At 39.6% G+C, this 15037-nt stretch overlaps 4 protein-coding genes across 6 annotated transcripts in view; 1 reads left to right on the top strand and 3 right to left on the bottom strand.

Moving 5' to 3' along the window:
• LOC127506886 (histone H2B) overlaps positions 1-15037 on the bottom strand; it is a 95011-nt gene that overhangs the window by 25419 nt on the left and 54555 nt on the right. The window lies entirely within an intron of this gene.
• The window catches only part of LOC127506760 (histone H4), a 210673-nt gene continuing 197920 nt past the window's right edge, over positions 2285-15037 (bottom strand). The window contains exons 1-3 of one of the 3 annotated variants that reach the window (XM_051883580.1): positions 5044-6367; positions 4471-4554; positions 2285-4294 (exon numbers count right to left, since the gene is read on the bottom strand). In XM_051883580.1, the coding sequence (XP_051739540.1) occupies positions 3529-4294; positions 4471-4554; positions 5044-5183 (990 nt within the window). In that variant the 5' untranslated portion in view covers positions 5184-6367 and the 3' untranslated portion in view covers positions 2285-3528. Of the gene's footprint in view, positions 4295-4470; positions 4555-5043; positions 6368-15037 lie in introns of those variants that run through there. The other 2 variants (XM_051883579.1, XM_051883578.1) reach the window with 2 other exon arrangements.
• Positions 6494-6893, bottom strand: LOC127506907 (histone H4). Its single transcript, XM_051883751.1, has one exon. The coding sequence runs from the start codon at positions 6851-6853 to the stop codon at positions 6542-6544; it is 312 nt and encodes a 103-aa protein (XP_051739711.1). The 5' UTR covers positions 6854-6893; the 3' UTR covers positions 6494-6541.
• Positions 13061-15037, top strand: part of LOC127506882 (histone H2B) — a 51152-nt gene continuing 49175 nt past the window's right edge. Inside the window, exons 1-2 of the mRNA XM_051883721.1 lie at positions 13061-13115; positions 13333-13388. The gene's annotated coding sequence lies outside the window, so the exon portion shown is untranslated. The remainder of the gene's footprint in view (positions 13116-13332; positions 13389-15037) is intronic.

Below are 15037 nucleotides of genomic sequence, written 5' to 3'. Positions count from 1 at the left end.
AAGCCATCCTAGGTGTATATGACTTTCTTCTTTCTGATGAACACAATCAAAGTTATATTAATAAATATCCTGACGCATCTAAGCTTTATAATGGCAGTGAACGGGACCAACGAGTATGCGCTGAAGAAAGTACATCCATCCACATTCATCCATCATAATGATGAATGGGGGGGTTAATAAAGGCCTTCTGAAGCGAAGCAATGCTTATTGTGTAAGAAAAAATCCATATTTAACAAGTTATAAAGTAAAATATCTAGCTTCTGCCAGACCACCTTCTGTATTCAACTTATGAAGAAAGTGTAAAGCCTCTCCCAGTTCAAAACGTTTATCTTCATTTATATAGCGCTTTTCGCAATACATATTGTTTCAAAGCAGCTTCACAGTGACAATAGGAAAATTATTATCGAGCTAAAATAGTTTTTTGATTGAATCACTTGTGTTGTAAAAATTTTTAATTATTAATTTAGGGGCCACTTAAATGACACCTTTCCTACTGAAAACCGAATACCTTTAACGCATTCTTGCCGTTCATTTACATGTTTAATCTATAGGTTTACGTGTTTGAGTGTGTATGTGCACAGAAGCTTGGTCTTTGTTTTTAAAAAAAGTGACATTTGCCAAAATACTTGTCTGGTCTGCATATGCGTTTATGCTACGTCCTACACCTTCAACTTATTCAACTTACGAAAAAAACGTAACTGATGCAACGTCAGTTATGCTTTCTTCCTAAGTTGAATGCAGAAGGCGGTCTGGCGGACGCTAGATATTTTACTTTATAACGTGTTAAATATGGATATTTTTCTTACACAAATGCATTTCTTCGCTTCAGAAGGCCTTTATTAACGCCCCGGAGCCGTGTGAACTTCTTTTATAATGGATGAGTGCGGGTTTTTTTTTAGATTTTGGGGCACCATCCACTCCCATTATAAAGCATGGATTAGCCTGGACATTATTTAATATAACTCTGATTATATTTGTCTGAAAGAAGAATATCATATACACCTAGGATGGCTTAAGGGTGAATAAATCATGGGGTAATTTAAATTTTTGGGTGAACTATCCCTTTAAGCTAAGATAAAGGGTAGCTGACCTCGTTGATAAGGATGTCAACATGATGTCAACTCATCTAGTTACCTTGACATTTTTCTGCATCCTTCTGCCAGCCCGAATCCTCACTCTCAGCTGGTTCCTATTCTCAAAATAATGGGGGAGTACTCTGGGTTTGGGCTAAATTCTGAGTTCAGAGCCTCACCTTGGACAGTACGCCAAATACGCTTATTTTACTCTTTTACTCTGTTCAATCATTTGTAAGTGTCATTATTTTCTTTTTCTTTTTCTTCAAAAATTTTTTTTTTGTCATTATTGCCTTTTTATTATGATAGGACAGTGAGTAGACAGGAAGTGAAGTGGGAGAGAGAAAGGGGGGAACGGATCGTGAAAGGTCCATGAGCCAGAACTGAACTCGGGTCACCCGAGCTGCCCCACAAGGCTGTTGGCGCAGACAATGGGACATTATTTTCAACTTAACCACAATGTTTTATTCTCCATTATTCAACACATTTTGCCTGTACATAAATGAACCTTTATGTTATGTCATCGCAGATTAAAATCTATGAATCAAAAATATTTATTACATTCACGAAGACCACGCTCAGCACCCAAGTCTCTATTACCTCAATGGTGTACAGTGTCTTTGGGCCAAATGCTGTGGCAGATTGCCGGCCACAGCCATTTTAGGATTGTTTGTGATTTGGTCTTAGTGACGTAGGAGTCCTCTTGACTACTCCTAAATTTTCACATATTTAGGAGCTAGATTTAGTGCTAAAAGTTAGTTTGGGGAGTGGCTATTGTAGCAAGTGGAGCAAGCGGGTGTTTAGCTGCTGTGGGACCATGGTTGACGGTTCTCTTCCTTGTATTGATTGTTTTAGTCTGTTTACCAGTTTGTTCTTTTTTCTTTATTGTGGCAAGTGTGTTGCCTTTTGACTTCACTGTAAACGGTGTAAATATCACTGTTTTCCTTCACCACATAGGCTGCAGCGATTGGGTGCTATTTTCTTTGATTGTAAATACTTTTTTTTTTCTTGTCTTTGTTGCAGTCAGGAAGCCATGTAAGTCTATTTTAATGTATTTGCTTTATTTTTCACTTTTAGGTTAGTGATGTTTGTAGTAGTGTAGTGTAGTTTGTATGCTCTTCCTACGTACATGAGTTTACGCCAAGTGCTCCGGTTCACCACACAATCCAAAGACATGTAGCATTGGTTAATTTTAAAATTGGAGACATTAAACTGTCTTTAGGTGTGAATGTGTGCATGTCTGTGTGTTTGCCCTGTGATGGACTGACCATCAGTCCAGGGTGTTTCTTCTGCTGCCAGAGACATTAGCTGCAGTTTGGAGATAGGATGTTTGAAATGTGGGATTTCTAGGGTCAAACATCTCACTACACTGTATTCAGCCTAGACTGTACTGCTGATTTTCTCGTTATAGAAAGGCAGTATGCAAGACAGTGCCAGTGGTCATTCAACACCCAGGTAGATATTCATCCATTCCCTCATAAGTCTATTAATATGAAAAAAAAAAAAAAAAAAAAAAAAAAAAAAGTGCAAGAATGTGAGGAGACTTTTTTGTAGTTTATTTACAAATATAGTGCACAACATACTCAATAAAATCAAAAAAAAAAAAAAAAAGAGGGGTGTGTGTGAATAAAGGCACATTTTGAACACACTCACACACCTTTGTGCCATTCCTGGAAACAGTTCCTGTTCAACTGAAAACACAAGTGAACGTCACATGCCTGGCATTTCCAAGGTGTCTGTTGTTTCTTGCCAAACACTGCTTTGCAATGCTCACATATGCGGCGACCGGTAGTGGCAATTTTTCTGACATCCGAGGTCAGCTCAGCTCCTGGAACCGGCACGTGGTCAATACTGGTCTGTTTTGGTGCTTCTTTCTGAGACACACCACAGAGATCTGCAACAAGCTGTTCCATAAACTCCTTGCGTGTCATGTCGCCGTGTAGCTCCTTATGCAATATGAAAGCGTTGGTGGCAGCAATGTCCAAAAAGTGTAGAAAGACTTTTCTGTACCACTTCATGGTTTTGTGCTGTGCAGTGTAGTACTGCAACAGCTGATCAGACAGATCAGTACCCACCATGTGGTGGTTGTACGCAGTCGCAGGTGCGGGACACGGAAAAGTCTTTGTCCTCCATGTATCTTGTGCTTTCACTTTTCTTTGCACACGGTCTCCTGTATAGGCAGCATGGATGGTGGAACAAACAGACACCTCTTTTTTGTCCATCCACTTCACGCACACAAGAGGCCCATCACGAATCCACCTGATGGATCCCCTGGTGGACTTTTTGGTCAGTGAATTAGATGCACTCTGTGGGAAGCCCCTCCTGTAGTCTCTGTAAGTCCCACAAGCACCAAACTTCATAGCAAGCAGGTCTGTTAAGAGCTTTGGACTTGCAAAGAAATCATCCATGTAAACATGGTACCCAGAGCCCAATACTTTCTTGTCCAGAAGAGACATCACAGCGTTATATATGAAATCCCATGGCCTGTAGGAAAGCTGTTCTTGCCCGTGTACACAGCGAGGTCCACAGTATATTCATTTGATGAGTCAGCAAGGACAAAAAACTTGAAGCCCAGCTTTGTTGGCTTGGCATTCATGAACCGTGTCATTCCTACATTTGCTCTGCATGCCACCAGTCTTTCCTTCACAGCTAAATTTCTTCTAGGATGATAGAAGGTTTTGCACGCAAGACGGATAGTGTCCATGAGAGGTTTGATCCTGAAAAGTTGGTCATGTTCAGCTGTGCCCCTCTTTTTGTCATGTTCCTTGTCTGCATCTGGGTGACTCATGTGCAAATTCCATGAAATGGTGCGGTACCTGTCCCTTGACATAACTGTGGCAGGAAGAGGCAAAGAGAAAAGACTGTCCTGCCGCCAGTAGTCGGCGATGGAGCTCATCTTCACCGTGGCCATGTAGAAAACGAGTCCAATGTAGCGGTACATCTCGTCAACGCTGACATCTGTCCAACTGTATTTGCGACCCTTTGCAAGTGCCCTGGCAGCCTGAGCGTTTGTGTTGTGGCACAGATTTGACACGGCGCTCTCTGAGAAAAACAGTTTGAAAAGACTCAAAGGGGAGTGCGACTCAGCGAGACTTAACTGCGGCCCAGGTTCCCGCGCAGGCAGAAATCTCAGAGGCTTCGGATTCATGTCGACATCAGTTTCTGCTTTCCATGACAGAATCTTGGCTCTCTTTGCAACAGGTATCTGGTCATTCTCACATCTGAGGGGGGAGAAAACAAAAGTGAGCATGCTGGCAACAGGATCACAACAACATTATCAATTACTAATACTGACATATTACCCACTCATTACAAACGCACATATACTTTGTGTGTATTATTTCACAGTATGTAATTAAACTGTCAGTTGTAAAATGAGGTGTGAATGCGCACTTACTCGTTAAGATTCTCAACTGCATTGAAAACTGAACGACGCTTGTGTGCCGCTCCTGTATGAGGTGCACGTGAAGGAGCCACATTCCTAAGAAAAGAAAAGAAAAGAAAAGAAAATAGATACAAGCACAAATATTAGTAAACATTTATCAGCTTAGGTTGTCCAAGGTGGCATACAAGTGATTGGCAATTAATGGATATGGTCACGCACTTTATATGCGTTGATGGGGCACATCAACAACCTTATGTCATGCACGTTCAAAACATTTACACCTAAACAGATAATGGAGAACAGTTAAGGTCCGTTGATGAGGCAGTATTTTACAGCAAATGCCGGTCCTAAGCAAACCCAAACTAGACCATTAGTATAATCTAAACATTTTTTTTTTTCTTCTCTATATTATAGAGCATAAAATGTATGTGTTCGTTTTGGAAGACATTCAGATGTAATGAAAAGTCCACAGGGCAACACATTTGACTCAGTGTAACAAACTGATAGATTTCACTCTGGCCATATATAGGTCTGAAACAGCTATACAGGCAACTCTAATAACCAAAATAAGAATAAATGGCTTACTCATCAGAAAACGTGTCCTGCGCTGGATCACAGCCCTCTTCAAAGTCAATGTCGCCTTCGTCGTCTTCTGAGGAAAAACTGAATTCTTCCTCGCTGTCTACGATCATAAGGAGAGCCTGCTTGCGTGTGTGACGTACCATCGTGATAAAAGGTCAATAAAGGCAAACAAATGTTTGCTGCCAATTTTATCTTATTGATAGGGGGTGTTTACCACATTTCTCTGGCTTATTTCAGGTTGTTATCATATGAATGCTGCGCTCTGCGGGTGGATGTGGCCAGACCGGCGCTAAAAAATAAGAACAGGAAAACCCATTGAACTTTGTATTTTTGCGTAACTCTCTTTTATTCTAGATTCCATACGTTTCTTTTCTCTTTCGTCGGCTGTCTTGGTGAGCGCACCTTCTTTGAAAACAGATTTCCCTGATCGGGAATATTCTTCTTCGGCATAAACAGTTCCGTGGATACCGATGCACTGGATATTTATCTGAAGCTCATGGTAATTTCACATGGCTGGATTTTCTCCCTCTGATTGGCTGTATTCACGCAACCAATGGTTAGAAGGTATTTCATTGGGTAGAAAAGGCGCGCTGCATTGATACGTCTTGCTCCTTTGTCCCCTCCTAGCACCACCCGTGAATCTCTTCCCACAAGTTTCTAAACTTCTCCACTCACAGAAACGGTTATTTATTCGGCAAAAATTAACAGCTATGAATGTCAACTCATTGAATTAATGCAATCTCTGAATGCGTGTTATGTGCATATAACAAAACAAGAAAGCTTGCGTACTACAAAATATTGGTCCGTCAAGAGTGGTGTACTGGGTATTTATTGAAAGCTCATGCTAATTTTAGAGGGCTGGATTGGTCAGAAACGGGCTGCTAGAGAAACACATCTGCCTTCTAAAAAAGCTTCTAAATGTTAATCACTTCCCATCTCCAGACCCGCCAGTTACATACTTCCCTCACACGCCTCTTTGTCTGCCTTTCCCGCTCATGAGGTGTCATGGCAGATCACAATCATGCCAATAAAGCACTTTAAATTGACAATTGTAATTCCGCAATGTCCTTACATAATATTGTGTACATTACATCAACTCTTTGATCTTCGAATATTTATACAAATTCTCTCATAGTTTTCATTTTCCAATCATTGCTTTCTCGAACATGTACATGCTTACACGATAAGAAACTTAAAACACTTTAGAACCTGTATGAATTCAGTCATGTTTGATAATCACTAAAGAATACATCTCGCAATAAAAACACTGCTTGTATGATAGTTATAAGATGAATAATTTTTAAATTGTATAAGCCATACAATAGGAGCAACACTACCTAGATCTGGAAATTACTCAAATCCCATACTTTTTCAGACTGTATTAATATCCTATCGGAGTATAGCTACCAAATAATAGCTGACAGTCATTTAAAACACTCTTTTTGAAAACGTGGGTGGCTCTTAAAAGAGCCGTTGGGTCCGTTCAATACAACGAAGAAATTTAACCCCCGAAGCCGTACAGGGTGCGTCCCTGTCGCTTCAGCGCGTACACAACATCCATGGCGGTCACGGTCTTTCTCTTGGCGTGCTCGGTGTAGGTGACGGCATCGCGGATCACATTCTCCAGAAACACCTTCAACACTCCGCGGGTCTCCTCGTAGATCAGACCGGAGATGCGCTTGACACCGCCACGGCGAGCGAGACGACGGATGGCGGGTTTGGTGATTCCCTGGATGTTATCGCGCAAAACTTTACGGTGCCGCTTGGCGCCTCCTTTGCCGAGCCCTTTACCGCCTTTGCCTCTTCCAGACATTGTTGTTATTAACAAGGTTTATTCACAGCTGAACTTTTGGATGACCGCAGGATGTGCAAGAAGAGCTTTTACAATCGCTTACAGGACCTTGTTGAAACACATGAAGGCGGAGTTATTTACGCAACGTCATATGAGGCGCGTCGCTCCAGCAGACTGAAGGTTGCTTTCAAAGAAGCGATCAGCGTTTATCAAATACAGGTGCTGGTCATATAATTAGAATATCGTGAAAAAGTTCATTTTTTTATTGTAAATTATTTTAACAAATGAAACTTTGATATATTCTAGATTCCCTACATGTAAAGTAAAACATTTCAAAAGTTTTTTTTTTTAAATTTGTTGATTAGAGCGTACAGCTAATGAAAGTCCAAAATCCAGTATCTCAAAATATTAGAATATTTACATTTGAGTTTCATTAAATGACCATCCCTACAGTATAAATTCCGGGTATCTTTTGTTCTTTGAAACCACACTAATGGGGAAGACTGCTGACTTGGCAATGGTCCAGGAGACAATCATTGACACCCTCCACAAAGAGAGTAAGTCACAGATGGTCATTACTGGATGGGGTGGCTGTTTACAGAGTGATGTATCAAAGCATATTAAATGCAAAGTTGACTGGAAGGAAGAAATTGGGTAGACAAAGGTGCACAAGCAACAGGGATGACCGCAAGCTTGAGAATACTGTCAAGTAAAGCCGATTCAAACACTTGGGAGAGCTTCATAATGAGTAGAATGAAGCCGGAGTCAGCGCATCAAGAGTCACCACACTCAGACATCTTCAGGAAAAGGACTACCAAGCCACTTCTGAACCAGAGACAACGTCAGAAGCATCTTACCTGGGCTAAGGAGAAAAAGAACTGGACAGTGAACAGTGGTCGAAAGTCCTCTTTTCAGATAAAAGTAAATTTTGCATTTCATGTTGAAATCATGGTCCCAGAGTCTGAAGGAAGACTGGAGAGGCACAGAATCCAAGCTGCTTGAAGTCTACTGTGAAGTTTCTGAAGTCAATAATGATTTGGGGGGGCCGTGACGTCTGCTGGTGTTGGTCCATTGTGTTTTATCAAGTGCAAAGTCAATGCAGCCATCTTCCAGGAGATTTTGGAGCACTTTATGCTTCCATCTGCTGACAAGCTTTATGGAGATGCTGATTTCCTTTTCCAGCAGGACTTTAGCATCTGCCCACAGTGCAAAAACCACTTCCAAGTGGTTTGCTGACCATGATATTACTGTGCTTTATTGGCCAGCCAATATGCCTGACCTGAATCTATGGGATATTTTCAAGAGAAAGATGAGAAACAGTCGATCCAACAATATACAGATGATCTGAAGGCTCAATAGTGCCTCAGCAGTGCCACAGGCTGATCACTTCCATGCCACACTTCACTGATGCAGTAATTTGTGCTAGGATCAAGTCATTTGCTGTAATATGTCCTGCCGATCAAGTATTGAGTGCACAAAAGAACATACTTTAAAGAACTTGAACTTTTCTGTTTTGCAAATCCATTTTTTGATTGATCTTAGGAAATATTCTAATATTTTGAAATACTGGATTTTGGACTTTCATGAGCTGTACGCTCTAATCATCAAAATTTAAAAAAAAAAACTTTTGAAATGTTTTACTTTACATGTAGGGAATCTAGAATATATGAAAGTTTCATTTTTAAAAATAATTTATAATAAAAAAATGAACTTTTTGATGATATTCTAATTATATGACCAGCACCTGTATATTCCATCTCGAAAGAGTGAGTGGATGAATAAAAAAAATAAATGCAAATAATTTTGACATAGGAAATGAAACTGATTTCACATGTTATGTAAACAATACATTTTAGTAAAGTCAGTTCCCTTCATGGCTGTCTCTAAATGTTATTTTCACGGGGATAAGCAATACAACGTAATTCTTTACGCGTTCATTAGGGTCAGTATCACTATAAAGTGCCTTAGGTGTCCTCATCATAATCGCTCAGTCATCATGAATATAATGCAAAATAATGAAATTCTGAGGTTTTATTATAAATGGCCAAACATTTACACACATACATGTACATTGATAAATCTCTTGAAATGTTTTTTTTTTCTCATTTTATACCATTTTCTTTGATTAGATGTATGCGGTTTTGGCATGTCCCAGACACTGCTCAGCTAACTTCAGTGTAAAAAGTGAATAAATGACATAAAATTCAAAAACTTTTTGAATGTTCTTATTGTCCTCAACAAGTTATTTGATAAAACAAGAAATTTTGATCATTTATATTCTATTTTCATAATAATATTAAGCATTTTGCACGTGTAAGTGTAAGTAAACGCCCCTTTAAGAAACCAACTGATGTTGTCAGTGACATCCCCTCCACCATTTGGTCTTTTTTCAATGGAGGTTAAACATCTGCTGTAAGTACACTGATTATCTACACTTATATTTCCTAATTTTCATCATATTGTGTTTGATTCATATTGGATTCATATTGTGTCCACCCTGTCATAGTGAAATATTAATATAAAAACTTTTAAGAAATTTAAAATATATATTTTAAACAGTACACAGTCAGCTTCAACAATGAATCACTTTGCTAACCGAAGGTACACCATGTGTCCATTAAATGCAAAATTTTGCCAAAAATGTCCACCCTGTCTTTGTCCACCCTGTCATCAAGCCTTCCATGACAGGGTGGACATGGTACTTGACAGGGTGGACATGTGCATAATTTTTGCCACATTCTGATAAATGTTTTCACTAGGGCTGTGTTAACGTGTTAATTTGGTGCGATTAATTATGGAAAAATGAACACATTGAAATTAACGCATTTAGTGCACCCTGTCCCGGTCCAGAGCTGTTCGCCATCTTACATGGCATAGAGATGGAAGATGATGTAATACAACGACTCACTGTGTGATGTAGCCTGTTAGAATGTAGTTAGAATGTGCCTAAAATTCAAGATACGAGGATAAAAAATGCCCTGAATGGGCTTTTGTCTTATATTTATATCATATGACATAATTAAGCAATCACACGAGAAAAAGTGCTGTTTTCCTGAATATCTGCTCAATTTGCAAATGTGATATTTATTTTATACAACAGTAAAATAAATCGGTGATTTGTTATGAATGAAGCCACGGTTTTTAATGAATCAAGTGAGCAGTTTTAGTTTAATAGTTAGAGTATCATATATTGCTTAAGGGTTTCTTCTTGTTTCTGTTGTTTTCTCTGATATTCCTGTTTTATTCACCCATTAAAGTCTCTGTCCACCCTGTCATATTTTTGTCCACCCTGTCATTTTCATCTTTTATGAAAATTAGCAAATTATTTTAACAAGTTAGCAAAACCTTTTGTGTGATTTCTTTATAAAGAAAAGAGGGCCAGTTAATATTGTATGAAAGTTTGACCAGATATCTTTGTTGTTAGACGTTATTTAGAAAAGAAATTGCAAGTATTGCATATTTTATAGGGAAACAAATGTTTTTCTGCAGTTTCATTATTATCAAAAGACTTTTCTGATCAACTAAAATGTATTGTTGAGAAAGGGACCAAGTATCTTACTGAAAATGTACATTTTAAAATCACTATGCAATGAAAATATATTTAAACTACTTTGATTTTGTCCATGGAAGGGTGGACATATTTTGTGGGTTGCTCGTACATTGTCTGCTTACAGTTAATTTACAAAAAGTGCTGGAGCTTGACCAACATGCATTTCTAACAGCCTAAGGTCTCCTTAATACAACAAATATGAAGTTAAATGGAAAATCTCAACTTTTTATTTTGGAAATTGTGAAGTCTCAAAGGCACTTTATAGTGATTTTGACCCATTAACTTTGCAATCCCATATAGTATTATATGCACCCAGAACTAAAAATCTAGTTGCAAAGTGTATTTACACTACAGGTGACACTGGGGACGGAGGATTATGTCATAAAGTTCAATTATGTTCAACGTTTTGTTTTACTGTTAATACGAAATATTACCATTCTGCCTTTGGAATCATTACACTTTTGAAAGGAAATTCTGCTTTGTTAGACACTGAGGTTAGATACACTTAGGGGATTCACATGTTACACAGGTAAGAGTTTAGGTGCGCTATCCGCGGATGCGGTGGGCCAGCTGAATGTCCTTGGGCATGATGGTGACTCTCTTGGCGTGGATGGCGCACAGGTTGGTGTCCTCAAAAAGACCGAACAAGTAAGCCTCGCTGGCCTCCTGCAGGGCCATGACAGCAGAGCTCTGGAAGCGCAGATCCGTTGAAATCCTGAGCGATTCCTCTCACCAGCCGCTGGAAGGGCGGTGGACTTCTGATAACGGCGGATCTCTCTGAGAGCCACAGTCCCGGGCCTGTGGCGATGGGGCTTCTTGACACCTCCGGTGGCCGGAGCGTTCTTACTGGCGGCTTCCTCAGCTGCTTCTTCGGGGGATTTACGAGCGGTCTGTTTCGTCCTTGCCATTTTCCCAAATGCTCGGTGCTGTTTTCTGATACAGAATGACTTTACCCGTTTGCCTCAGCTCTTTAAACCCTACGGCTGCGTTGCGCTCATTGGGCAGTGCGTCGGCAGAAGCGCATGTGGCTATTGAGTCACAGCATGAGGTGGCCAATGACAGTGCGTTTCGTTCAAAGATCGTCTATAGAGTACCTCAGGGATGACGTGTTTTTGTAGGCCAACCCGGAAGTTAGCGGCGCACGGGTTCCCTCGATCGAAAGCCTATGCATTTTTCCCAAAGACTTTTGGAAAATCGCAAAAAATAAGCTCTGTGTTTAACAAAGGGTTATGACACCTACACGTTTTGTCTATTAAGATAATCCTTACAAGTTAACACAACATTTATACATTTTGAAGCCTAAATAAAGTTGTCAGATATAAAAAGCTAACAGTAGGCTATAAACGGACTACAGCACACCATGGTCGCGGATCAACGTCACCACCACCACCAAGCTTCCTCACACTTTATTTAAAAAACAACTTTATTTAAAAACATGCTCGCTGATTATGATCTGCGCTGTGTATGAATACTTATCCACTTTTTCCATGAGAAATGCTGTCCAAATGTCCTGTTTGTCATGATGACGTCTAAAGTCCCTGCCAAAGGAAGTAGTCCCTTTTAGCAATTTGTTAGCAACCGCCGTTTTTAAGACACAATAAAGGTTTAAAAAATCACAAGCGGGTTATAACTGGTGTGTTTTATGTCAGATCAAAACGTGGAAATATTTAGAGGCTTTGCTAACCCCAGACCTTATTTCAGGCGATTTAGCAAAAACCCATTCAAAAAACCCATTGACTTCGGGGCGATGGAACCGGAAGGCCCAAAATGCTAACTTGCTTCCGGGTTTTGCCTACAAAAACACGTCATCCCTAAGGTACTCTATTCAGTGTAGTGATGGGAATTCGGGCTCATTTCAGTGAGCCAGATGACTTCGCTCAACTCATGCTCTTTAAGTCCCAAAACAGCTTTTTATATATTAGTAGCATAATTATTTATAATTCAGCAACGTTTAACAATGTTTTGATCTATGATTGGTATGTGTACACACGTCACTTAAGTTACTCAATGTAATACCTTATAATTTCCAGAATACCAAAAAATACAGATTTTTGAGCATTAGTAGTACTGAAGGTGTGAGAATAAGCCAACCTCCCAGTTTCTCTTGAAGCCAATACGGAAATGACTTAAACTGCAATTCATCGACTGGCCGCTAGGGACAGGCTCCAAAAGAGAGCAGAATCTCATGGAGTCTCATGTTAAAATGCCCAGCTTTACAGCAGGAAAAAAAACTTTTACTGCCTGGTACAAATTGTGGTTTTGGTCTATACAGCTAATTTTGCCCTTCGTGACAACTCTGAGGGGGGTGAATTTTTTTGATGAATTGGAACTCATCTGTTTAAATTATATTAAGCCTTAAAGTTCTGCCTAATTAAGGGTGTGGCCACTTGAGTGACAGGTGGATTGCGCTGCTGTCTGTGTGCCGTCACCTCAGCTAATTCCAGCCGCTGAACTTGCCATCTCTGCCGTTGTGCTTTTTCAGGATTGTTTCATACAATTACCAAATAATATGGCTTGCTGTGCTTATATAACAGGTACAGAAAGTTTACTGTTAAAAACTTATATTGTTTATTAGAATTCACACAAATTTTTTTGTTTACATACATCTGATATAACTGCCTAACTGAAATGTGAGTGCTTTCCCCTTTAATTGTGGTGATGACATCATGAGTCAATATAATTTCCTGTTCTGTCTCCTCCTCTTCCTCTTCGCTTTGTCAATGCACTGGAGAGGTGAGGTTATTTTGGACTCCTGATAATCTGTTCAATCTTTATTTTAATTAATGCTCTTATGTCTATATTTTCACTCTAATTCATGTGTATAATGTTATTTTACCTATCTTTGTGGTTATTTTTGTCATTTCTCCCTGTTTGAGTTATATTTTTGCATTTGGGCCTAAATGTGGAACAGAGAGCACATGGTGAAAAGTGTACATCATATGTTTTATAGAGCACGATAAGGGCGAGTCACTCATAGAGGCTGCTTTTCTGTTGTTTTCACATCAGGTATGTTTTCTGTTATATTATTTTCTTGTTTAATGTGATTTATTTTCTCTTCGCTTTGTTAATGCACTTGAGAGAGCATGATAAGGCTGAGTCACTCATAGAGGCTACTTTTCTGTTGTTTTCACATCAGGCCTATCAGAGGTATAAAAGATCAGTGAAATTGTCACTTGCTGTCCAGTTTTTCATAACACAACGCAGACAAAATACAACGCAGAAAACAGGCCAGTTACACTTATGGTCGAGATGCACGTCTGTGCACATGTGCACACATGCAGAAGATAAACAGTACACACGTTGTTGGATTGTCTTGGCATTGGCTAAAAGTTTTGTCCGCCAGATTTACTACAATAGCAATGGCTGGAGAATATGCCTCTCATGACGTGGGCTCATTTGTTTTGTGAGAGTCTATACAATCATATACAGTTTTACAACATAAATGCTGCTCAGATTGCATAATTTCTCGAAGAACGAACATGGAGAGCAGATCATTCAGAAGAAATGTGATGTAAACAATGGACAATATATCAACATTTCATGGACTTTAACGCTTTTGTGGACAAAAAGTGCTGTTGTTTGTAACGGCCACATAGCGCTGACCAATCGCAGCACAATCTCGCTACAACCAATCACGTTTTGCTTTACAATCGTGGGCAGTCACGTTGTAAAGGGTTGTAAAGGGTACAATGGTACAGATGTTTAACATTTAGATTTCGTTAAACCATTATTGTGTGTTATGGAAGCAAACCATTATATTTTATGCACCATTTAAAAATGTCAGAGAAACAGTGTATTTTTTTAATGTATTGTTATGGGAACAACGGTATATTGGATATATGCATTATGGAAGCATATTCAAGATAGAACGGAAAACCTCAATAATTAGCTATTAACTTAACTAACTGGATTGGAGTTTGCAAAATAGATGAAACTGTCACAACAACAGCCAACAGCATTTCCCAGTTTATCAAACAGTGACGGATATGAGCAGCAAACCAGCTATTTAACAGGCCCTTAAGTAATATTTTAAACATTAAAGTCCCTGTGTAACGAATCGTCACTCAGGCTGGGATCCATTTGCATGCTTTTATTGAATAAGAGCGTGGTCGTACAGGCAGGGTCAAACAGGAGCAGACAGGTACAAAAGGGACAGGCAGAATCGAGGTCAGGAAACAGGCAGTGGTACGGGACAGGCAGATATCACTCACAGACCAGAGGTCAAAGGCAGGCAGCAGAGAGTCGTGGACGGGTAACAAACAGGATTATAACGCTCAGAAATGTTCACCAAGGTAAAACAAGACTTTGCAATGAACTATGGTACAAGGGAGTCCTTTATAGTCCAGGTAATGAGTAACAGCTGTGGCTGTAATCAGTCCAAGGCACGGGCTTGTGGGAAATGTAGTGTGTATGCGAGTGTGTGTGTGTCAGTATTCGGGAGACGGCTCCCTCCGATGGCCAGAGGAGGGAACCACGGAGCTTGTCTCTGTGACACCCTGTAAAGCCATATTAAAGTATGTGTTCTGAGTTTGTCACACCACAGAAAAAATGTGTTATTAACCACCCAGCCAAATTTGAATGATTTAAAAAAATCGGTATATATATATATATATATATATATATATAATCGTAACTTTTATGTGTTTGTGTGTATA

This window comes from Ctenopharyngodon idella, chromosome 24 (genome assembly GCF_019924925.1).
Source record: "Ctenopharyngodon idella isolate HZGC_01 chromosome 24, HZGC01, whole genome shotgun sequence".
NCBI classification, from domain to species: Eukaryota; Metazoa; Chordata; class Actinopteri; order Cypriniformes; family Xenocyprididae; genus Ctenopharyngodon; species Ctenopharyngodon idella.
The sequence above is the reverse complement of the archived record's forward strand: the minus strand, read 5'-3'. Positions and strand labels throughout refer to the sequence as shown.

What these genes read in the sequence shown, in the direction of transcription:
- LOC127506907 (XM_051883751.1), bottom strand. Translation starts at nt 6,853, where the DNA reads ATGTCTGGAAGAGGCAAAGGCGGTAAAGGGCTCGGCAAAGGAGGCGCC.